General features: G+C 37.8%; 1 protein-coding gene across 1 annotated transcript in view; it reads right to left on the bottom strand.

Annotated features, from left to right (window-relative positions):
• The window catches only part of LOC100250129 (cyclic nucleotide-gated ion channel 17), a 69,227-nt gene that overhangs the window by 33,279 nt on the left and 10,228 nt on the right, over window positions 1-25,720 (bottom strand). The window contains exons 4-5 of the mRNA XM_002264380.5: window positions 7,793-8,005; window positions 7,303-7,604 (exon numbers count right to left, since the gene is read on the bottom strand). Coding sequence (XP_002264416.2) covers window positions 7,303-7,604; window positions 7,793-8,005 — 515 coding nt within the window. The remainder of the gene's footprint in view (window positions 1-7,302; window positions 7,605-7,792; window positions 8,006-25,720) is intronic.

Genomic DNA, 25,720 nt, shown 5'->3' with positions numbered 1-25,720 from the left:
GTGCCACAACCCCAACGTCACTGAACAATGGAGGAAAAGATGATCTGCTGATTCTCCTTGCTCCATACACAACTTACATATGTCAGGGCTAAGAGCTTTGTGGGGTCTCCTCAATTGTAGCAAGTCACTGGTATTTACCTTCTTGTGTGCCACAAGCCAGACAAAGGCCTTAACTTTGAAAGGGACTTGAGATTTCCATACAAACTTAGTGGGGAAAAATGGAGATGAATCAGGCATTTGGGACAAGGCTATAAAGAAAGACTTGACTATAAACAATAAAGACCAAGATCTCGCATCTGAAGCGGAAGTGGATAAGTTCATACAATCTAGAGAGTGCATGAGGCGTTCTAGATCTTCTATCTCATAATCAGTTAGATTACGACGGAAATTAAAGTTCCATGAGAAAGGGTGAGTCGAACTGAGAATTGAAGATATAGGAATATTTTTATCCATTACTACTCGATATAGTCTTGGATATTGGTCTTTAAAGATTTGGTCCCCCCGCCACAAATCTTCCCAAAAGCGAATTCTTTCCCCATCTCCTACGATAAACTGAGTATACTTGGAAAAATCCTGAAAGACTTGTGCAATGGCCTTCCAAGGACAGCGGTGTGACCATCTGACTACAGTATTGGCATCCCAACCATTTGAGTGTGTCCCGTATATGCTAAGAATGACCTGATGCCATAGAGTTGTACTCTCCCTAGGAAACCTCCACAACCATTTCCCTAAAAGAGCGCAATTCCTTAAAGGTATCTTCCTAACCCCAAACCCCCTTTTACCCTCGGCTTGCACACTGCATCCCACCTAACAAGATGATCTCTTTTGCCTTCCCCAACCCCTGACCAAAGAAAGTCCCTTTGCATCCTCTGACTGTTGCAACCACTGAAGCTGGAATCTTAAACAGAGAAAGGAAGTAGCTAGGGATATGGGAAAGGCAAGAGTGTAGGAGAGTTATCCTACCACCTAAAGATAAGTAAGCCTTTTGCCATCCGTCTCATCTCCTAGAGATTCTCTCAATCACTGGATCCCAAAATCCACAAGCAGTTGGATTCCCTCCCAAAGGAAGACCCAGATAAAGTATAGGTCAATCTGAAGCCTTGCAGTCAAGCATCAAGGCTAACCTAGAGAGATGATTCAGATCAAGGTTGATGCCAAAAAGATTACTCTTGTCAAAATTGACCTTAAGCCCAGAGATTTGACCAAACACTAACAATAAACTCTTAAGAGTTTGCAGTTCTTCCTCACTAGAGTTAGCAAAGAGGATGGTATCATCTGCGAATTGCAGATGGGACACCCTACATCTATTTCTACCTACCCTGAAGCCCTCCAGCAAACTTCTTTCCTCAGCTTTCAACAACATTGTACTCAACACATCTGCAACAATAGTGAACAGGAAAGGGGATAAAGGGTCACCTTGTCTTAAACCTCTAGATGTCTTGACCCACCCTTTAGCATTACCGTTCACTAGAATAGCATAAGAGACCGACGACAAACAACCTCTCATCCAACTCCTCCATTTAGAACTAAATCCCTTCTTCTCCAACACGTAATCCAAAAAGTCTCATTCCACATGGTCATAAGCCTTTTCAAAGTCTATCTTGAATACAACTCCCTCCTCCCCTAATCGCCTTTTCTCGTCCAAAATCTCATTGGCTATAAGAACTGCATCCAAAATTTGTCTCCCTTGAGCAAAAGCACCTTGAGTGGAGTGGATGGTCTCGTGTAGTACTCCTCTTAGACGCCTTGACAAGACTTTTGCTATTACCTTATATAGACAAGTGATCAGACTGATAGGTTTAAAATCCGAAATCTTCTTTGACTGACTCTTTTTGGGCAAAAGGACTATGAAGGAGGCATTGGTGTTTTGATTAATAATCCCACTATTGTGAAACTCTGCAAACACCCTCACTAAGTCTTCCTTGATCACATACCAACAATCCTGCAACACTGCTATGGTGAAACCATCAGGCCCCGGCGCCTTATCCCTATCTAACTGAAAGATGGCATTAAAGATCTCTTCTTCAGTGAAAGGGGAATCCAGCCTAGAAGCACTCTCTTCTGATATAGGGGACCAATCAATACCTTCTACTCTCCATGACTCACTAGGAGGACTCGAGTAGAGCTTTTTGAAATAAAGTAATATCTCCTCTGTGATGCTCTCAGAATTATCTAACACCAAACCTCTTTCATTCTCCAAGAATTTGATGAAATTCATGTTTCGTATCCCATTAGCCACTTTGTGAAATAGCTTTGAGTTACAATCCCCGTCCTTAACCCATTTTACCTTAGCTTTTTGTCTCCAATGAATTTCTTCCCTCAAAATTAATTCCTCTAGCTCCCCTTTTCTTACAACTCTTTGAGCTGCAAGATCAGAAGAGAGAGCCCCTTCTTGTTCAATGGCATCAATATTAGCTATTTCATCCAAGATGGTTTTTTTCCTTTCCTTAAGCATTCTAAAAGTATTCTTATTCCAATCTTTCAATTTTGCCTTAACAAATTGTAACTTCCTCGTGAACTTGTGACCTTTCCAACCATTTCCTACAAATTCTCTCCACCAACTGCTAAAACACTCTTTGAAACTATGATGTTGCAACCACATATTCTCGAACCTAAAAGGTGTTGGGCCCCACTTTTCTACAAACACTCTTCAAGGGGGGAATCTTAAGAGTGAAGAGTGTTTCTGGGAAACAAACACACAATCTATTAGTGTCCCATCCCTCCTTGAGCAACTTGAGTTAGAAATTTGCCTAAATCCAAATCCATAGACCTACCCAATTCCACTCATCTCAATCTAGTTGAGCTTGTTATGTCACCAGCTCAACACATTTCAAAAACAGGGGAAGCTTTGGAGAGACAAGAACTCCATGTCTATAGTAGAAGGATTAAACCTCAAAGGAAACTGCCTATTGTGGAACCACACTGTTAAGAGCCTAAACTGAATGTGATAGCTTTGCAAAATGATCCAAGTACTTTTAAATTCTACCCAGAAAAATCCAAGTCAAGTTGTCTTTGAAAATCTAGATTTGCCTATGACCCTTAGGAAAGGTGTAAGATCCTACCCCATGAACCCCATATCCCACTTTGTGTCGTATAAAGGTTTGTCTTCTTCCTGAATCTTTACTACTAACATTTCTTGTATTGAGATTCTGAGGTCTATACGGGAGGCTCTAACTATCCCAGAGTGGAAAAATTCAGTATTGGAGGAAATGAAGGCGTTAAAAAAAAATAATACCTGGGAACTTGTTCAATTGCCAAAGGGGAAAACTACAGTGGATTGTAAATGGGTGTTCACTATCAAATATAAATCAAATGGGATAGTTGAGAGGTATAAAGCACGTTTGGTTGCTAAAGGTTTCATTTAGAGGAATGAGATAGATTATCAAGAGGCATTTACACCTATTGCTAAATTAAACACCATACAAGTCCTCTTGCCATTAGCAGCCAACCTAGATTGGCCTCTTCAATAGTTGGATGTCAAGAATGCATTCCTAAACGGAGAACTAGATGAGGAAGTTTATATGGACTTGCCACCAGGATTTGAAGACAATGAAAGAAATAATCTTGTTTGTAAGTTGAAACGGTCCCTCTATGGTCTGAAACAATCTCCCAGGGTATGGTTCAAAAGATTCACTAGAACTGTAAAAGGTCACGATTTTACACAAGGGCAAATTGATCATACCCTATTGTTTAGGCACTCGTCAAATGGTAAGATTAGCATCCTTATAGCGTATGTTGATGATATAATTCTCACAGGGAATGATCTTGAGGAAATGGAAAGGCTCCAAGGCGTCATGGCTAGAGAATTTGAAATTAAGGATCTCGAACCCTTAAGGTACTTTCTTGGCATGGAAGTGGCAAGGACTAGAAAGGGTATTGTGGTCTCTCAAAAAAAGTATACTCTTGATTTATTTAAGGAAACAAGAATGCTCGGTTGCAAACCTGTTGATACACCAATAGATCAAAATAAGAAAAATAAAACCGGAACTCCTGTGGATAAAGGCGGATATCAAAGACTAGTAGGTAAGCTTATTTATCTCTCACCCACTCGACTAGATATTGACTTTGCAATAAGTATGGTAGGTCAATACATGCACGCCTCTTGTGAAGAACATCTAGAAGCGGTGTTTCAAATCCTGAGATATCTCAAAATAACACCTAGAAAGGGACTTTTCTTAAGGAAATCATAAGAGAGAACATTAGAAGCCTTTACTAACGCAGTTAGGCAGGATCAATAGAAAATAGGTGATCAACTTCAGGTTACTTCACCTTTGTTTGGGGAAATATTGTAACATGGAAAAGTAAGAAGCAATCAGTGGTAGCTAGAAGTAGTGTTGAAGTTGAGTTTAGAGTGATAGCTCTAGGGATTTGCAAATTGATTTAATTAAAAAGGCTTCTAGGATAACTATGTGTGACTACAACTAATCCAATGGTGTTATATAGTGACAATAAAGCAACCATAAGCATAGCACACAATCCAGTTCACCATGATAAAACAAAACAGGAGGAGGTGGATCGTCATTTCATAAAAGAGAAGATCAAGGCGGCTGGAATTTAAGGTTTCTTAGGGACTTTAATGATTGGGAATTGGATATTGTAGGCAATTTGCTTCTTGTTTTGAGGGGTCACAGGATTACTTTGGAGGAAGACTTGGTTTTTTGGAAGGAAGAAAGAAACAGGTAGTTTAGAGTCAAGAAAGCGTACAGCTTGTTGGTAAGCCCCATTGCCGCCTTTTCCCAAAAAGTAACATTTGGGTGGATAGAGTTCCAACCAAAATTGTGTTTTGCACGTGGGAAGCCGCTTGGAGGAAGGTGCTTACTCTTAATAGACTCCAGAAAAAAGGGTGGCAGCTTCCTAATTGTTGTTTCTTGTGTGGTTGCGAAGAGGAAATTGTAAATCATATTCTAATACACTATACAGTGGCCAGAGTGTTGTGGGATATTGTTCTTGGTTTGTTTGGCGCTCAGTGGGTTTTTCTAGAAACTGTAAAGGAGGTTTTATTTAGCTGGAGGGGCTCTTTTGTGGGGAAAAAAAGGAAAAAGATTTGGAAATCCATTCCATTGTACATTTTTTGGACGGTTTGGAAGGAGAGAAATAGACTAGCTTTTGGGGGGGGGGGGGGTGTTAGCAATTCAGAAGCTTAAAAATTCTTTTATTTGTAATTTATGGGGTTGGGCTAAATTGTATATTGGAGAGGAGTCGCTCACCCTTATAGGCTTTTTGGAGTGGTTAGCTTCCAATTAAGGGTTGGTGAGTTTTTTGTTTCTTCTTCTTTTGGTTGCGAGGCCTTAGTTGCCTTGTATACTCCCTGTATGCTTTGTGGCTTTTTTGCCTCTTGTTAATACATTCTGTTCTTATTTATCAAAAAAAAAAAAAAAAAAAGGAGGGATGCTTAACATGAAGTATGTACCTACAAGGAAACAAATAGCAAACATCCTAACATAGGGATTGCCTCGTCGGAATTTTGATGAGCTCACAAGCAAGCTGGGACTACTGGACATATATTCCCCAGCTTGAGGGGGAGGGGGAGTGTTGGTAGTTGGAGATAATTATCCAATTATTTTACTAGAGTATTTATTTATTTTTTAATTTTCAACTAAAGATATAATCCCCTAGTTTTTAGCTTTATGTTTCTTAGGTTCCTAGTTCTTAGGAATAATTTATTTTTCATAATTATCTTCTTAAATAGATTACCTATATATTTAAGGCTTGCATTCTCAATAAAATAGAGTAGAGAGTTGCATTTTTCCTCTTTGATTTCAAAATTAATTTGAATGGATTAATGCATAGGTTGAGTTTACTTCATGGTATGTTTTTTTTTTTTCCTCTAAAGCAGAAAAATAAGGGTACTTGATGGAAACCAAGGAACGTTGAGTGAATAATGCTAGTTTTTCCTTTTTGCATCCTTTAAAGGTCAGAATACATTAGTGGCACTTCTGGATAAGACTCATAAAGGCCTTAGCGACACCCTAAAATTTTATTTTGTCACTCCTTTCTATATCTTTTCTTTCCTTTTTCTAGTTTTAATTTTTTTTCTGCACCATCATAATCTTAATTCTTCATTGTCCTCCTTAAATCCTAAGATAGTGAAGCCCACCTTTATTTGATTGTAGGGAAAAACTTTAGGGTACATCATCTTCTTGTTCAAGTGTTTGTTGCTTTTCACATCTTTTTCTTGTTCCTTAAATTGTATCTCCTTCTTTTGACTTTTGTTAGAGTACATGATATACAATGTAGGCCCACACCCTACAAGTTTAACCTTTTAGGAAAATTGATTGTTTAACATAGTATCAAAACTTTGTTTGGTAAGAGGTCATGTTTTTGAACCTCACCACATGTTTATTTCTTCAATTCATTAAGCCTAAAAAGGGCTATTTTTATTTCTCCAATTTATTAAGCCCACGTGTACGATCAAAGGATGCTACATGTGAGGGAGGGTGTTAGAGTGCATGATATACATTATGGGTCCAAATCTTACAAGCTTAAGTTTTTAGGAAAACTGGTTATCTAACTACTTGGCTTAAGGGATCCCTTATATCATTTTTGTTTTTACATTAACAAATTGTTTTATTTCATACCCAAAACTAACGCTTGTTAACAAACCCTTTCTTCATTGTTAAGAAAAGCCTTCCTAACTAGAACCAATCTAGACAATCCTGCCCCTTACATCTCGTTTGGCAGCATTCTCCCTTTTTCATTGCTAAGAAAACCTTTACTAACTTGAACCAATCTAGATTAACCTGACCTTTACATCTGGTTTGGTTCTTACACACAATGAACTGATTCTTGGTTAGAAAAATGGCTGACCCTAATGTGAGTTAGAATGGTGGAGGAGACATAAGAATCAACCCGAACTAAGACACAACCCTAGATTTGTGTTTGTTTCTTTATGGGAAAACAATAAACTTATTAGAAAGTTCCTAACAAAAGTAGGACACATCCAAATATAGAGAAAGTACGCTTAGAGCGCAAGGCCTGGGGAAAAACTGCACACTACCTTGAACTCTTCATGAATGGTAGACAAAATCTAACAAAGAACCAAAGTCACGATCCATACATAGAATAAGTGAATGAAAGCAACTATGCCACCTAAAATATGCATGCTATTCTCCACCCATTCTATAGCTTAGACACTTTCTCTACCACATTCTTGGTGAATACAAAGAACAATTAACTAGAAAGAATGTATGGGACTAATTTTATAGCCATCACTGTCCATAACTAGAACTTAAGGAACATGTGAATCAAAAAAGCAGTTATGATTCCAATCCAATGAAATAGAGCATCTTAATGAAATCATACCTTAGGTTTTGTAAGCCCCACCACAAACAATAGAAGTACTTCTCTAGGAAGTTCGAGGAGACAACACTCTTTGTCACTGCATTTTCAAATATGCCATACTTAAAAGTGATATCATTTTCAGGATAACAGCTCTTAAATACATTTGTACTATTTGCCCAAGATTTGCGATTATCATGGTTGAAAGCATCACAATCTAAATAATTAAGAAAACATTTTGTAGGCCCAGTTTCCTTTCTGCAGACTGATTTCCAGCATGCCATATACCGGTCAATTGACAGCAAATACCATGCTGCCCCTAATACCTACAAGAACAAAGCAAATTCATGAATTCACAACCTTATCATGACAATCAAAGAGAGAGAGGATGTGGAATCACTGATAATCCCATCATGTAGTAGAACCACCTAAGCAGCTCTACACAAAAGTAACACAAAAAACAAAAAAACATGTAATTGCAGTTGAAAAAAAGAATTGAACAGGAGCACCATACATGGCTTGCCAACATGTATAATAGCAGATTATATGCAGCCCCTGCCCAAGCAGTCTTGGTGACCACTCCAGTTGCTTTAATAATTTGAGAACTTAATGGAAAAATCAGATATAATCTGGGAACATATTGGAGCAGAACAATCAGCGCAAGGGCATTGTTGTTATGATCAGTTTGTGGGCTTCTCGTAGCTGGTATAATGAACCAGATGACAATCTGTCAAAAACATTTTCAGTTAATTTTTGCCTATCAAAAACAATAACTATTATTATGTTTCATCTTTATTGCATGGCAAAATCCTACTCCAAAACAACTGAATATAAGACTTGACTCAAGATGTACCTTGGTATAGTTCATTTGGCATTTTTAGTAAACTATTTAACATCAAAACAAGAACAACAATAACAATAATAATTTTTTTTTTATAAGCATGCAACTAGCAACATATATACATATATGTACATACACACACACACACACACATATCTTAACAACCATTCATGATCACTAAATCATCTTAACAATAAACATACACATATATCAAGGATACATGGAGCACATAACCATTATCAAAATAGCATTTGACCAAAACATTTTCAAATCATATTTCATGATATTTGAAAAATAATACATACCTATAACATAATAAGCATGAGATATATAATTCTAAAACCAAATAAAATCATGCATTGTATGATCATTCACCATTACAAATTGGAATAGTCATAGTACTTTCATTACAATGACTTCAAGATCCAAGATTTGGAATAGCAGTATTATTAGAGCTTTTTCACCCCTTTTTTTTCCTTTCTTGGTAGGTGAAGAGTCCTATATATAGGGGTGGAAGAGAACTTAAAGAAGATGAGTTTACAAGTGACTCATTACATGACTTACCTAGGTATCGATCAAAGGGAAAGGATTAGTGTCTTTCTTATTGCATGGAGACAACATGTGACAACATGTTTGATCCTTGTATCTATATGAGTAGGTAAGCAACTTCATGAGTCACCATGCCCTATTAGGTGTCATGTAATGAAAGTCATGGTTTAAAGTCAAAGTATCGGTCATTGACTCGAGAGGTCCTGAGGCATATTGGTTTCAATATCTGGAATAGATATCAAACAATACGCACAATATGTTAATTTAAGAAGTCCAAATTTTTTAAAAGAAGTGTTAAAATTATCACAAAAATAAATACAATCACATAGACTAAAAAAAATTAAATATATAGAGGGAGAACATTATTCATTTAATGGTAGTGCTTTTATCCATTAATTTTAGATTTTTATATTCAATTTTGTGGAAATTCAGAAGGTACAGCTGTATGCACAACTGTGTTACAATTGTGTTAGAGCTTTGTCACAGCTGTATGCACAGTTGTAATGTAGTTGTTGCCTATTCTAATTTTATTTCTTTTATTTCCTTATTTTATGAGAGATTTTCTCCTAAAATAAAGGATTAGTTTTTTCCTTTTTCTAAGGCAGATGATTTCAGCTATTCATGTATAAATATCAATGCAAGAATCAATTTGATTAGAAAAATAAAAAGTTTTTTTTTTTCCTTCCTTAAATTTCTTCATGGTATTAAAGCTAATTCTAAACCATTCAATCCGTCCATGACCAAATACAGAATGACCACCAAGGACTCCTCAACCTCAAAAGTCACCTCCATTCACAAAGCTCCTATTCCAAGCAACAATGGAGGATCAGATGGTGTTGCTCTTCTCATTACTAGACACAAACTGAATGGGCACTATCTTCAATGGTCTCATGTAGTCATGATGTTCATATGTGGTAGAGGGAAGGATGACTGCCTCACCAGTGTAGTGCCTCGACCTATGAACGAAGATCCGAAATTCAAAAGGATGGAAGGCTAAGAATAATATGGTTATGTCTTGGTTAATTAACTCAATAAACAATGACATAACAAAAAATTTTATACTCTATGAAATAGCGTAAGAAATCTGGGAAGCAGCAAGGGAGATTTATTCTGATACAAAAAACACAACAGATGCATTTGAAATAGAAGGGATCCTCCATGATTTACACCAAGGTGAATTGTCTGCACTCAATATTTTTGTCTTTTAACTCATTATTGGCATCAATTGGATATGTTTGAAACCACCAAATGGGACTGCCCAACGAATGCAATCAAATACAAGAAGATCATTGAGAAAAAACGGATCTACAAATTTTTATTAAGATTGAACAAAAATCTGGATAAAGTTTAAGGCAAAATATTGGGAACAAAACCTTTACCCAACATTTGAGAAGTTGCCTTAGAAGTGCGCCAAGAAGAAAGTAGAAAGAAAGTCATGTTGAGGTCACAAACCAACCAACCTGTCCCGAGGGTTCAGCCCTAGCAGCTCGGGGTCCTCCCAATCATTCTAAAGAGAATCGACCATGAAAAGGGAGACCTTGGTGTAATCACTGCCGAAAAACCAAGTCATACCAAGGAAATGTGCTGGAAAATCCTTGGAAAACCAATGGATTAGAAGCCATCATGTCCTCAAAATGATAGAGAAAGTCGAGGACACCATGTCACTATTGAGGACAACCCAGCACGAACTAATTCCAGTTTGTTCAGCAAAGGGCAATTGGAACTGTTGCAAAAAATGTTCAACCAGTCCCAACAAGTGGCAAATTCCTCCAATTCTATCATCAGGTCCAGATCCTTAGTTCAAAAAGGTAATTTTCTTATTGCCTTGAAAGTAAAAAAAGGAAAATTTGAGTCCTTGGATTGTTGACTCAGGAGCTTTTGATCACATGACTGGAGATGCCACAATTTTTCAAAATTATACACCTTGTTCTAAGGATTATACAGTTCATATAGCTGATGGTTCTCTCTCAAAGGTGGTTGGTACAGGTTTTGTTCCCATCTCTAAGGACCTAACTCTCGACTCTGTCCTTTTGGTTCCAAACTTGGATTGCAATTTGTTGTCCATTAGTAAACTCACTCAAGAAAAGAATTGTGTTACTAAATTTTTCCCAAACCATTGTGTTTTTCAAGATTTGAATTCGAAGAAGACGATTGACAATGATGAGGTGTGTTCGGGACTATATTTTCAAAGTAACTAATTATATTGAAAGACAACCTCAACCAATAGTTGGTGAAAAAATGTCTCTTTTGTTTTTAATTCTAATAAAGATAGTGATGTTACATTATGGCACTATCGTCTAAAACATCCTAGTTTCTTGTATCTCAAAAAACTCTTTCTATCATTATTCACTAAAAGTTCAAATGGTTTTCAATGTTAAATTTGTCAATTATCCAAGCATGTTTGCAAGCCCTAACCAATTCAACCATACAAACCATCTCATCCTTTTTTCATATTGCATAGTGATGTTTGGGGGCCATCTAAGATAAAGAACATAACAAGGATTAGATGGCTTGTGTCCTTTATAGTTGATCATACTAGAATTTCTTGGATATTCCTGATGAAAGAAAAATCAAAAGTGGGTCAAATTTTCAAAAAATTTTATAACATGATCCAAACTCAGTTCCATGTCAAAATATAAGTGTTGAAAACTGACAATGCAAGAAATTATTTCAATTCTATCCTAGGGGAATTCTTATTAAAAGAAGGTATAGTTCATCAAAGTTCTTGCATTGATACTCCTCAACAAAATGAGATGGCTGAAAGAAAGAATAGACACTTGTTAGAAGTTGCAAGGGCCCTCATGTTATCCTCCCATGTCCCACAGAATTTTTGGAGAGAAGTTGTACTCACTGCAACCTATCTCATCAATAGAATGTCTTCTTGTGTCTTGAGTTTCCAAACATCGTGCAAAGTCTTTCTCAAATCATACCTTAGGACTTGACTCATTTCCTCCTTTCCACCGAAGGTATTTGGTTGCTCAACCTTTGTTCACATTCCCCAACAACATCGAAGTAAGCTTGATCCCAAGGCCACTAAGTGTATTTTCCTATGATACTCTCCAAACCAAAAGGGCTATTACTCCAAAACTGATATTTAGAGGGAGAATATAATTCAGGTATACCAATTTTGGGAAATAGAAATCATGATCGAACCTTAAAACAACACAAATTTTAGTTGCATGCATTTCAACACTTCATACTTGGTTGCGTGCATTTTGACACCTCATGCTTGGTTGCATGCATTTCGACACCTCATACTTGATTGCATGGTAAAGGACAAGCAATATGGAAATTAAAAAAGGAAAACTTCAAAAATATTATTCTCTAGGGTTGTTACAACTTTCCACTCCTCAAATCTATCTAGGTCATCCTATTCTTTGTATCCCAAGAAATGGCAATTCTGACATGATATGACAACACAACTCAAAAACAACACAAATTTTAGAGGGTTTGGGCTAAGTGTAATCATGTTCATATCATAATCATGTCAATCCATATGACATGTTTAATAAACGAATTGCGATCGTGTTTGACTTCTCAACTTGTTTAACCTATTTGCTTAATCATGTCAAAATAACTTGTTTATGACCCAACTTGTTTATGACCTGTTAAACTTGTTTACTCAATCTTGACAAATTGACTCATTTAAGACGCAACCTATTTTTTACTCATTTAACTCATTTAAATTTATTAATTTTAAATATCATATAGTTAAAAAAATTAAATAACTAAATAAAATTTTATATATTTCATTATAAAGATTAAATAAAGCGTAAAATAAAACAATAAGCAAGTGTAAAATTGAAAGTTTAATTTACCTTTAAATCATAAACATATTATAACTAAAATTAAACTTGAACATTAAAGCAACTAAAAAGTATTTAAAATAATGCATTTAGAAATTTAAAATTGGTTAACAGGTTTAATAAGTTTTAATCGTACTAACAAATTTAATGGATTAGAATCATCTTGAGGGTTTAATGGGTTGGAATTGTGTTAATAGGTTGAAATCATGTTAACCGGTTATCTAGGTCAATTCATATATAATCCAACTTAAACTATCTATCAAACGGATTAAATGGGTCATATCATGCCATCCATGTATTAAACAAGTCATATTTGTGTCAAGTCATTCTGACATAATAATTAAAATGGTTGTACATAGGTTTGAGTACGAAAGCGTATCCTTCGATGAAAGCCTAAGAGTAACAATGCATTGTATGATTATATGTTACATTTCCATTTGCATTTTTTATTTAATTATCAAGGGGTGTATAAGTTGTATAGTCATATAAAATAAAATGTTTGGTTTAAGGTTGAATGTTTATTTCAATGTTTGAATGTCTAGGTGTTTATTTTAATGTCCTTGACCGTTGGTGCCTACCTATTTACCCCTTTGGGTGTAAGACACCTTACTAAGCAACATGGTTCCTTCTTAAAACTTTTAGATGCAAATGTTGCTCCTGAGAACCCACAAGTGGATCAAGGAGGGTTCCAAAATGCCCTAAGAAGTTCAGGAGCAGCTTAGAGATTTTTAGTATTTACTTTGTCTAATTCTTGGACTTGTACCAGTTGGTTAATTAATTTAAGTATTTGAAATTTAAATATACTTCAAATAGTTGTGAATGAACTATTGAAACTTTTGTTCCAGACTTAGGATAGAGACTTTGTTGATTTTTCTCAAGTTGGACTTTAATAATATTTATAAGTTAGTAAAATGAATCCTTAGTTCAAAGAATGTTTATTTAATTTAAATTATGATTTATTTCAAAGAAAAAAAATTCAAGGAGCTCAGGTTGACTGCCAACGTGGATTAGGAGTAAACCTTAAGGTCAAACTTTTGACTTGTGGTCACGCGTCGAGTTATGGGTCACCTAGAATTTAGGTTGTGATTGTGTGGTATTAGAGCCAAGGTTGCAATAATACCTTGGGGGCAGTATTTATGCGTGTATTATTATGTTCATACTTTTATTTATTTGATTATTTATTTAATCAATTATTTATAAGTTCATTTATTTATTGCTCTTTACTTGTGTTTGAAAACCTTGGTATGATGCTTGTTGTAGTAAGACATGATACCGTACTAACTATGATGGAATATATGTCCTCTATAGTTATACGAAAAAAAAAATGGAATAAATATTAAATTTACTAAATTGTTTCATTTGAATCTATTTTGCTCACCTTAAAGTGTGATTGGATTTGGTCTGGTTTGGTATCTGAAATGATAGGAAGATCAAAAAGAGGGAGAATTGAGAGGGATGAGAAAATTGGTTTAGTTAGAGAGGAGCTAAGATAAATAAGAAGTGAATTATGAGAAACTACACAACTGCTAAGAGGTCAGGGTTCAAGGAGATTAGGAGGTACCTAGGCCCAAGAAGATTCTGACCATTCTCAAAGGAGAGCTCGCCCAACTAGGGTATTATGAGTCAAATGGAGGCGATGAAGAGATTCATAGTGATGCAACCCTCATCATTTGTTGGGGAACCAAATGCTAAGGTGGTAGAAAATTAGTTGAAGTGCATAAAGAAAATACTAGAGGGTTTAGATATCCCAGAAGAGAGAAGGGTCAGTTTGGCGGCGTAGATGTTAGTGGATAAAGTAGACTTTTGGTGGGAGACAATGAATTAGGAGCAATTTGAGAGGATCTTTTTGGATAAATATTTTGGGGAAGTGGCTAAGCATGCCAAGAGAATGGAGTTTGAGCATCTCATCCAGGGGACCATGATAGTGTTGGAGTATAAGTCTCATTTTTTTGAATTGTCCAGATTTACTTTGGGCATGATCGGTGAGGAAGGAGAGAAGGCAAGGAAGTTCTAACAGGGATTGGGCCTGCTATCAGAAATAAGGTGGTTCCATTAGTTATAAGGTACTACCATTAGTTATAAGGTACTACTCTAAGCTAGTCAAAAGAGCCTGATTGGTTGAACAAGACTTAGATGATACCAACCAAATTCGAGAGTAGAGAGGAGATACAAAGAGGAAGCAAGGAGCGGGAGAAAGCTCCTAAAGGAGACCTCAAAATCAACAGCAAAGGCAACGAGACCAATAGTATGATGAACATCTACCATTTTATATTGGAAGTGAACAAGGTGTTCAGAGGGCAACTACTAATAGAGCGTGTTATGGTTATGGAGCAGAAGACCATTTGTGGAGGGTCTGACCATAAGGGGTGCATCTCAAACCTAGTTTCAACCTTAAGGAGACCCTCAGCAACAACCAACCCTACCATTTCAACCTCCTTAAGTTCGGTTGCCTTTACTATTAGGCACCTCGTTACCCCCAGCAATGCAAGGAACTAGGACAACTACTACTAGTAGCCAAACTAGATAATCTCAAGGGTCAAGTGCTAAAGGCATAGGGAGACAAGCGGCAACTAGTGTTCTTACACTAAACCTAGCAGAATAGGAGCAATGTGGAAACGTTCACCTCTTCTTAAACTTTTTAAATGCAAATGTCGTTCCTAAGGACTCACAAGTGGACCAAGAATGACCCAGGAAGTTCAGGAGCAGCTTAGAGATTTTTAGCATTTGCTTTGTCTAATTTTTGGAATTGTACCAGTTGATCAATTGATTTAAATATTTGAAATCTGATTATACTTCGAATAGTTGTGAAAGAACTATTGAAACTTTTGTTCTAGACATGGGGTAGAGACTATCAATTTTTCTCAAGTTAGACTTTAATGTATTAATAAGTTAGTGAAATGAATCTTCAGTTTAGAGAATTTTTATTTAATTTAAACTGTGATTTATTTCAAAGAAAAAAAAATTTAGGGTGCTCAGGTTGACTACCAACTTAGATTAAGGGTAACCCTTAGGGTCAAACCTTTGACCTAGGATCATGGGTCAAGTTTTTGGGTCGCCCAAAATTTGGGTTGTGACAAAACAACTTGTTGAAATTTGGCATTCAAAGTTAGGGTTTTAATTTAGGAAAGTATTTTAGGAATAAAAAAGGAGAGATCATTTAGGATGATTCAGTTTCCTAATTTTAGGAGAGAATCAAGCTAGATTGATATTTTCCTATTCAGTCATTTGTGTATATATATGTGTATGGTGTGTACCTAAAAAATCAATAAAGGAATTCAGAAATTCTTCATGGTATCAGAGCCAAGTTTCTGAAACCCTAATCCCTTCTGACCACCTCTTATTTAGGCCATCATTCATTCCAGTCAAATCTCTCTGGCCATCTCTCAATCCGACCATCTCTCTCTCTGGCCATCTCTCATTCCGGTCATCAGTCCCTGTTCTCAGAGCCAAGGGAGAAAACGTTTTTCGGACGGTCGAATCGTCGTCAGAAAACATTCACCGCCGGCAACTTTTCCGGCGACGGTTTTTTTCTACACCGCAAGGAGCGCCTGGAGGAGATCTCCAATTTTTCCCAAACCACCGGAGCCAGAAAACCATCCACGCGCCGTCCAAGCGTGTTTTTCCGACCGGTGACTGCATCTCACGTGCCGGCGCGTGAGGGCGCGTGAGCCACTTTCTGGCGACACGCTTCCTCCTCCAGGCTCGCCTGACGCCGACCAGCCACCCTTCTTACCTGTTTTTGCCATCCGAGCCCTGCACGTGCCTCTTTTGGGGTTCTTTTGCCTCCATGGGCCCTCCGATCAGTTTTTCCGGCGTCTTCTGGCTATTTTTTCTCAACTCCAATCCCTGCACGTGCCTTGGGAAGTGTTCTTCTACCTTTCCGGTCCATGACAAAATACGGAATGGCATCATCACAAGTATCCAGCGTCACGTCACCAGAATCAGGGGGCAGATCTGAAATTCCAAACCTTGGTGGCAGTGATTCCTCTCCTATTCTCATCACATGACACAAATTAAATGGCCATAACTATTTACAGTGGTCACAATCTGTGTTGCTGTTCATTTGCGGGAAAGGAAAGGATGAGTACCTCACTGGAGAAGCAGCCATGCCAGAAACTACAGAACCGGGTTTCAGGAAGTGGAAGATTGAAAACAGCATGATCATGTCATGGCTTATCAATTCCATGAACAATGACATAGGTGAAAATTTCTTGCTGTTTGGGACTGCAAAGGACATATGGAATGCAGCCAAAGAAACTTACTCAAGTTCTGAAAATATTTCAGAACTTTTTCAGGTTGAATCAGCCCTACATGACTTCCGCCAAGGAGAGCAGACAGTTACTCAGTATTATAACACACTCACAAGGTATTGGCAGTACCTTGACTTATTCGAGACTCACTCATGGAAATGTTCTGATGATGCAGCAACATACAGGAAAATTGTGGAACAAAAGAGACTGTTCAAGTTTTTCCTAGAACTAAACAGGGAATTGGATGATGTTAGAGGCCGAATCATGGGCATTAAACCCCTTCCAAGTCTCAGGGAGGCTTTTTCAGAGGTTAGGCGTGAAGAAAGTAGAAAGAAAGTGATGATGGGATCCAAAGAGCAACCTGCCCCAACATTGGATGCCTCTGCCCTTGCTGCTCGGTCATTTAATAGTAGTGGTGGAGATCGTCAGAAACGGGATAGGCCTTGGTGTGATTATTGTAAGAAACCAGGCCATTATAAGGAGACTTGCTAGAAGCTTCATGGCAAACCGGCTGATTGAAAACCAAAGCCACGGGTTGACAGAGATGGCAGAGCACGCGTGGCTACCAACTCTGAGAGCACATCTGTTCCCGAGCCGAGTCCATTCAACAAAGAGCAGATGGAGATGCTACAGAAACTATTAAGCCAAGTTGGCAGTGGCAGTACTACCGGTGTAGCCTTCACTGCTAATCGAGGAGGAATGAAGTCGTGGATAGTGGACACAGGTGCTTCTGATCACATGACAGGAGATGCTGCCATTCTTCAAAATTACAAGCCAAGTAATGGTCATTCATCCGTCCATATTGCTAATGGTTCAAAGTCAAAAATTGTCGGGACAGGTTCTATAAAACTTACTAAAGACTTATATCTTGACTCTGTCCTCCATGTTCCAAACTTGGATTGTAATCTTTTGTCCATTAGCAAATTGGCCTGTGATCTCCAATGTGTTACTAAATTCTATCCAAACTCGTGTGTTTTTCAAGACTTGAAATCGGGGAAGATGATTGGCAGTGCTGAACTATGTTCCGGGCTCTACCTCCTCTCATATGGCCAATTCTCAAACCAAGTCTCTCAAGCAAGTTGCGTACAGTCTCAGAGTATGTTAAAGTCCTTCAATTCTGTGTCAAATTCTAAGGTCAATAAAGATAGTGAGATTATAATGTTACACTATCGCCTTGGTCATCCTAGCTTTGTTTATCTTGCAAAATTGTTTCCCAAATTATTTATCAATAAAAATCCAGCATCTTATCATTGTGAAATTTGTCAGTTTGCAAAGCATACTCGAACAGTATATCCTCAAATCCCATGCAAACCTTCGACTGTTTTCTCTCTAGTACATAGTGATGTGTGGGGTCCCTCCCGGATAAAAAATATTTCTGGCACTCGATGGTTTGTGACATTCGTTGATGATCATACACGGGTAACATGGGTTTTCCTTATGAAAGAAAAGTCAGAGGTCGGGCACATTTTTCAAACCTTCAATCTTATGGTTCAAAATCAATTCAATTCCAAAATTCAAGTCCTCAAGTCAGATAATGCAAAGGAATACTTTACTAGTAGTCTCAGTACTTATCTTCAAAATCACGGCATTATCCACATAAGTTCTTGCGTTGACACCCCACAACAAAATGGGGTGGTTGAACGCAAGAATAGACATCTCTTGGAGGTTGCTCGGTGCCTTATGTTTTCCTCTAATGTTCCAAACTATTTCTGGGGGGAAGCTATTCTCACAGCTACCTATTTGATTAACCGTATGTCATCCAGAGTGCTTACCTTTCAATCCCCACGTCAACTTTTCTTAAAACAATTTCCTCACACCCGTGCAGCCTCTTCTGATTTACCACTCAAAGTATTTGGTTGCACGGCATTCGTTCATGTGTATCCTCAAAATCGTAGCAAATTTGCTCCTCGAGCAAATAAGTGCATTTTCTTAGGGTATTCTCCAACCCAAAAAGGGTACAAATGCTATTCTCCAACCAACAAAAGATTTTACACCACCATGGACGTCTCTTTCTCTGAACATGTCTTCTTCTATCCCAAATCTCATGTTCAGGGGGAGAGCATGAATGAACATCAAGTTTGGGAGTCTCTTCTTGAGGGTGTACCTTCTTTTCACTCAGAGTCACCAAATCCTTCCCAATTCGCGCCCACTGAGTTGTCCACACCCATGCCGTCATCAGTCCAGCCAGCCCAGCACACAAATGTTCCTTCTCCCGTGACCATCCAGTCTCCCATGCCTATTCAACCTATAGCCCCACAACTTGCTAATGAGAACTTACAAGTTTACATCAGGAGGAGGAAAAGACAGGAATTAGAGCACGGATCACAGTCAACATGTGGCCAATATATTGACTCCAATTCAAGTCTTCCTGAAGAGAACATAGGTGAGGATAGGGCTGGAGAGGTGTTAATTCCCAACATTAATGATTCTACTCTGCCGATTGCATTGAGGAAGGGTGTTAGGAGATGTACAGATCATCCAATTGGGAATTATGTTACGTATGAAGGGCTATCACCATCTTACAGAGCATTTGCTACTTCTCTTGATGATACTCAGGTTCCCAACACAATAAAAGAGGCATTAAAAATTTCAGAATGGAAGAAGGCAGTACAAGATAAGATTGATGCACTTGAGAAGAATGGGACGTGGACTATCACAGATTTGCCGGTTGGGAAGAGGCCCGTGGGGTGCAAGTGGATTTTCACCATAAAATACAAAGCAGATGGATCAGTCGAGAGTTTCAAGGCTCGTTTGGTAGCTAGAGGGTTTACACAATCCTATGGGATAGACTATCAGGAGACTTTTGCTCCTGTTGCAAAACTGAACACTATCAGGATTCTTCTCTCATTGGTTGTCAATCAAGATTGGTGCTTGCAACAACTGGACATAAAAAATGCGTTTCTGAATGGTGACCTAGAAGAGGAAGTCTACATGGAAATACCACCTGGTTTCAAAGAAAGTATGGCAAAGAATCAGGTTTGCAAACTCCAAAAATCTTTGTACGGCCTTAAACAATCTCCACGAGCCTGGTTTGATAGATTCACAAAAGCAGTCCTGAAGCTGGGCTACAAACAAGGTCAGGTTGATCATACTCTATTTGTCAAGAAGTCTCATGCTGGGAAAATGGCCATATTGATAGTCTATGTCGATGATATTATTCTATCTAGGAATGATATGGAGGAATTACAGAATTTGAAGAAGTATTTGTCAGAAGAGTTTGAAGTTAAAGACCTTGGAAATTTGAAATATTTCCTTGGTATGGAAGTGGCTAGATCAAGGAAGGGAATTGTAGTCTCTCAAAGAAAATACATACTCGATCTTCTTAAGGAGACTGGTATGCTTGGATGCAAACCAATTGATACTCCTATGGATAGTCAGAAGAAACTTGGTATCGAGAAAGAAAGTACACCGGTAGACAGGGGGAGATATCAGCGGCTTGTCGGGCGCTTGATTTATCTCTCACACACTCGGCCAGATATTGGCTTTGCAGTGAGTGTTGTAAGTCAATTCATGCACAGCCCCACTGAGGAACACATGGAAGCAGTCTACAGGATTCTTAGATATTTAAAAATGACACCAGGGAAAGGTCTATTCTTCAGAAAGACAGAAAACCGTGACACTGAAGTATACTCAGATGCGGATTGGGCAGGAAACATCATTGACAGGCGGTCCACTTCTGGATATTGTTCTTTTGTCTGGGGAAATCTTGTTACCTGGAGGAGTAAGAAGCAATCAGTTGTAGCCAGAAGTAGTGCAGAAGCTGAGTACAGAGCTCTTGCACAGGGAATCTGTGAAGGGATTTGGATAAAAAGGGTTCTTAGTGAACTGGGACAAACGAGTTCATCTCCAATTCTGATGATGTGTGATAATCAGGCAGCTATAAGCATAGCAATGAACCCCGTGCATCATGACAAGACCAAGCATGTTGAGATTGACAGACACTTCATCACAGAGAAGGTGACTAGTGAGACGGTTAAATTGAACTATGTTCCTACCAAGCATCAAACCGCAGACATCCTCACCAAAGCTTTACCTAGGCCTAACTTCGAAGACTTAACTTGCAAGCTGGGATTATATGATATATATTCTCCAGCTAGAGGGGGAGTGTTGAAATTTGGCATTCAAAGTTAGGGTTTTAATTTAGGAAAGTATTTTAGGAATAAAAAAGGAGAGATCATTTAGGATGATTTAGTTTCCTAATTTTAGGAGATAATCAAGCTAGATTGATATTTTCTTATTCAGTCATTTGTGTATATATATGTGTATGGTGTGTACCTAAAAAATCAATAAAGGAATTCAGAAATTCTTCACAACTCATCAATTTTGCAAAAAAACTCATGACTTGGATCTTCTATACAATTCCTAATACACCTAAGTCATGTATAATGCAAATAATGCAAGTCTAAATGCTCAATATAGATAATGCATAAATAGGATATAGAAAGGACAACCGAAATCATAATATAAATAACAATGAATTTCATTTATTATTACATAATTTCATGCTTTTAAGACCTCTATCCTAACACCTCTCTCTCCTTTAAATCCCATAAACCAATCTATTTCAAGGCCTTTTCTTGACTAGCTAAGAGATTCCCAATCGTCCTTTTTTTTTTCTCTTTTTTTTTTTATAAGTAAAATGGGTGTTGTATTAAAGAAAAGGTATACATGACGTATACATATGCAAAAACCAATAAGGGTGACAACACAACCACACCCTATGGGGAACCTAACTAATCCACAAAATCTATCGAATAAGTAATGTTATCCCTCATGTACACTCTAACCCAATCCCAAAATAAGTACAAAAAAGAATTTTTTAAAGTTTGATCTAAGCATTCCTTATCCTCAAAACCATTTTCCTTTTCTTGGCAACCGAGACACCATTCCAACTTAGAAGCACCCCCCTCACGGAAGAATGCATCACCCACTGAATAGGAAAAAGAGCACAAACCAGCTGCCACAATGTACTTGCTTTCGGACAATGCAAAAGTAAACGATCTCCCATTTCCACTTCAGCCTTGCACATGTAGCACCTGTTTGGCATCCTCCAACCCTTCCTTCTAAGTTGATCCTGTGTCAAAATCTTAGACCAAGTTGCCTCCCAAGCGAAGAAGGTAGCTCTAACAAGGGCCCAAGAGTTCCACATTGTACCATGAGGGAAAGGCTCCACTCTCCTACTTGCCAGAGAGGAGTAAGGACCGAACTAAAAATCATCATTCTTAGTCTTCAACCAAACCATGGCATCAAAAGTACCCAGAACGATGGAATAGTTATGCAACCTCCTGAATAAGGCATCTACTCTAACTCCCAATCCTTGAATTGTCTAATAAACCTCAGTCCCCAACTACCCCCATCCCAAACAACTACCATCCAAGCATCCTTAAAGGAAGTTATAGCATAAAGACCCGAGAACTCATCCCTTAATGACATATCACCACACCATCTATCTTTCCAGAAGTAAACATGATTCCCTGAACCAACTTGAAGCCTTGTTTTATCTTTGAAGACCTCCCAACCATCTCTAATTGCCTTTCATACTCCTACACCATACCTCTCTCTCACCTCCTTTGTGCACCACTCCCCTTCCTGAATCCCATACTTACCAACAACTACCCGTTTCCAAAGGGGGTTTGATGTAGGACAACCCTAGGATGGTTGCCTACACTCAAGGGTAGGTGGGCTAGGGTTTTATTTTTAGGGGGTAAGGAGAGGAACAAGGAATAAACTTTATGGTAGAGAAAATTATAAGATAAGAAATAGAGAGAAAGAAGAAACAATGAAGAAAATATGGAAAACCTTAGAGTCTCACTAAGGCCTTCTAGGAGTCTCACCTAGAAGAAAATCAATGGAATCTCACCATTGAGGGTTGCAACCTTGCAATGAAAGAAAGTATAATATTATTCATCAAAATTCATCCCTTTGATTTACATTGATTAGCCTATTTATAGGCTTCTCTAAGAAATCCAAAGTCTACTAGGACTCTAATAACCTATTCTACTAGGACTCTAATAACCTATCATGACTCAAATTCTAATTATATTATAACTCAACTAGCTAATCCTAATTAGACTCCAACAAATATTAATCCTAATTTAATTCCAAGTAATAATAATCCTACTTTAATTACAATTAATACTAATTCCCTTTCTTGATATATATCTTGAATATTCATCCTCATCAATTCCCCCTGACTTGAAAAAAACTCGACCTCGAGTTTTAGTGATTTTCCACGATCAATTGAAATTCCGAGCAATGCCTTCCACCCTTTCTTTCTTCGTCGTCTCTTTCCCATTGTAAGACAAGATCTCAAGATCTCTTGAACTTTTTCAATTTCATGCAAGACAAATACTAGACTTCGAAAAACTTTTTGATGTTGTACAACAAGTTGATAATTCTCGAAATAATTATGTGTCTTCAACAAACTTGTGGGAAGTTGTTTCCCACACTCTTCTTGTAAATTGTTTTGTGGAAGAATAAGATTCTTGAATTCCCTATATTCAAAAGAAATTTCAGCAGATTCTTCATGTTTGCCACCACTCACGATAATGTTTGGCCTAGGGAAGTCAAACATCGATTCTTCTGAAACTTCTTCAACTTCTTTGAGCTCTTCTATTTGTTGATCTAAGATTAGTTTCATCACCTCTTGCTTTCTAGATTCATCATTGATGATTTCTTCGTCCTTTCTAGTAACTTCGACTTGCTTTTTAATAAGAATATTTGATGGCTCTTCTAGTTTCAAGGGTGCTACTTTTTCCTCTGGTTGCTTAGGTGGTGGAATTTCCTTCATTGGACGAAGGATCTTCTTTCGCCCATTGCGCACAAGTGTGTAAGTGTTCTCATAGCCATCATGTTGGACCCTTTCATCAAAAAGCCATGGTCTTCCAAGCATAATATGGGCAACTTTCATCGGTAAAACATCACACCATGCTGATAACTCAAAATTATTACTGAAATTAAACGTCACTAGACAACGAGAACTCACCAAAATAGATGCGTCATTTACCCATGCTATTTGATAGGGATTTGGATGATCTTCTGTCTTTAGATTAAGCTTCTCAACAAGCTCCTCTGAAGCTAGATTGGAACAACTACCTCCATCAATAATTAAAGTACATAGTCTCCCTTGACAAGCAACACGAGTTTGGAAGATGCTAGTACGTCGCCAATCCTCCTCTTCATTTAGCCTTGGTATGTTCACCAATGGCTGCATAAAAAAGTTGTAGCCTTCAACCATGTTTGCATACGTTGCTCTACTCCTCAATTACATATGCCTTCAAGCCAAGAATTTTGGCTCTGATACCAAAATTGATGTAGGACAACCCTAGGATGGTTGCCTACACTCAAGGGTAGGTGGGCTAGGGTTTTATTTTTAGGGGGTAAGGAGAGGAACAAGGAATAAACTTTATGGTAGAGAAAATTATAAGATAAGAAATAGAGAGAAAGAAGAAACAATGAAGAAAATATGGAAAACCTTAGAGTCTCACTAAGGCCTTCTAGGAGTCTCACCTAGAAGAAAATCAATGGAATCTCACCATTGAGGGTTGCAACCTTGCAATGAAAGAAAGTATAATATTATTCATCAAAATTCATCCCTTTGATTTACATTGATTAGCCTATTTATAGGCTTCTCTAAGAAATCCAAAGTCTACTAGGACTCTAATAACCTATTCTACTAGGACTCTAATAACCTATCATGACTCAAATTCTAATTATATTATAACTCAACTAGCTAATCCTAATTAGACTCCAACAAATATTAATCCTAATTTAATTCCAAGTAATAATAATCCTACTTTAATTACAATTAATACTAATTCCCTTTCTTGATATATATCTTGAATATTCATCCTCATCAGGGTTCTTTTCCATCACAAATCTCCAAGACCATTTACCCAAAAGTGTCTTATTAAAGAGAGGAAGGCTTTTAAAACCCAAACCCCCATTGTGCTTCTCCAAACACACAATCAACCAATTAACCAAATGAGGCTTTTTCTCCAACTCTCCTCCTCCCCATTGGAAATCTCTTTGAATTTTTTCCAATCTGGCCGCCACTCTTTTAGGAATAACAAATAGGGACATAAAGTAAATGAACAAACTAGATAAAGTGCTCTTAATCAACATCTGTCTTCCACCTTTTGATAGATACTGTCTCTTCCACAAAGCAAGCCTTTTTTAGAACCATTTCTCCACACCTTCCCATACCTTACTAGACTTGTAAGGAGCACCCAAGGGGAAGCCTAAGTGGATGGAAAAGAACCCACCTTGCAACCTAAAACCTTAGCAAACTCCTCCAAAGTTGGAACCTCCCCAATGGGAATCAATTCACTTTTCTCCAAATTAATCTTAAGATCTGAGCATGCCTCGAACCACATAAAAACCCAACTCAAGTACTCCAAGTTTTCCTTGCTTACCTCACAAAAAATGAGAATATCATTTGCAAAGAACAAATGGGATACCTCGACCCCCCGCATCATTCCTCCCTTTAACCCAGAAACCCTCAATAAAACCACCATCCTTTGCCCTTAAGATCAAACAGGAAAGGATCTCCATCACCAAAATAAACAAATAAGGAGACAAAGGATCTCCTTGTCTCAACCCTCTAAAGGAAGAAACCAGAAGGAGAGTCGTTGACCAAAACAAAGAAACGGACTGTAGAAATACACCAACTAATCCAAACCAATCACTTGGAGTCGAAACCCATTTTATCCATCACCGTTATAATACAGTTCTAGTTAACATGGTCATACGCCTTTTCTATATCTAGTTTGCATATCAAGCCTCTCAAGTTAGCTTTAAGTCTAGAATCTATGGCCTCATTAGCTATCAAAACTGCATCTAAGATTTGTCTTCCCCCCACAAAAGCATGCTGAAAATTCGAGACCAAAGAGCCCACCACCTTCTTGAGTCTATTAACTAGAACTTTGGCTAAAAGTTTGTACAAACCCCTAACCAAGTTGATAGGCCTCAAATCCTTTAACTTTTTAGTCCCCCCT

This window comes from Vitis vinifera, chromosome 11 (assembly GCF_030704535.1).
Source record: "Vitis vinifera cultivar Pinot Noir 40024 chromosome 11, ASM3070453v1".
Lineage (NCBI taxonomy): Eukaryota > Viridiplantae > Streptophyta > Magnoliopsida > Vitales > Vitaceae > Vitis > Vitis vinifera.
The sequence above is the reverse complement of the archived record's forward strand: the minus strand, read 5'-3'. Positions and strand labels throughout refer to the sequence as shown.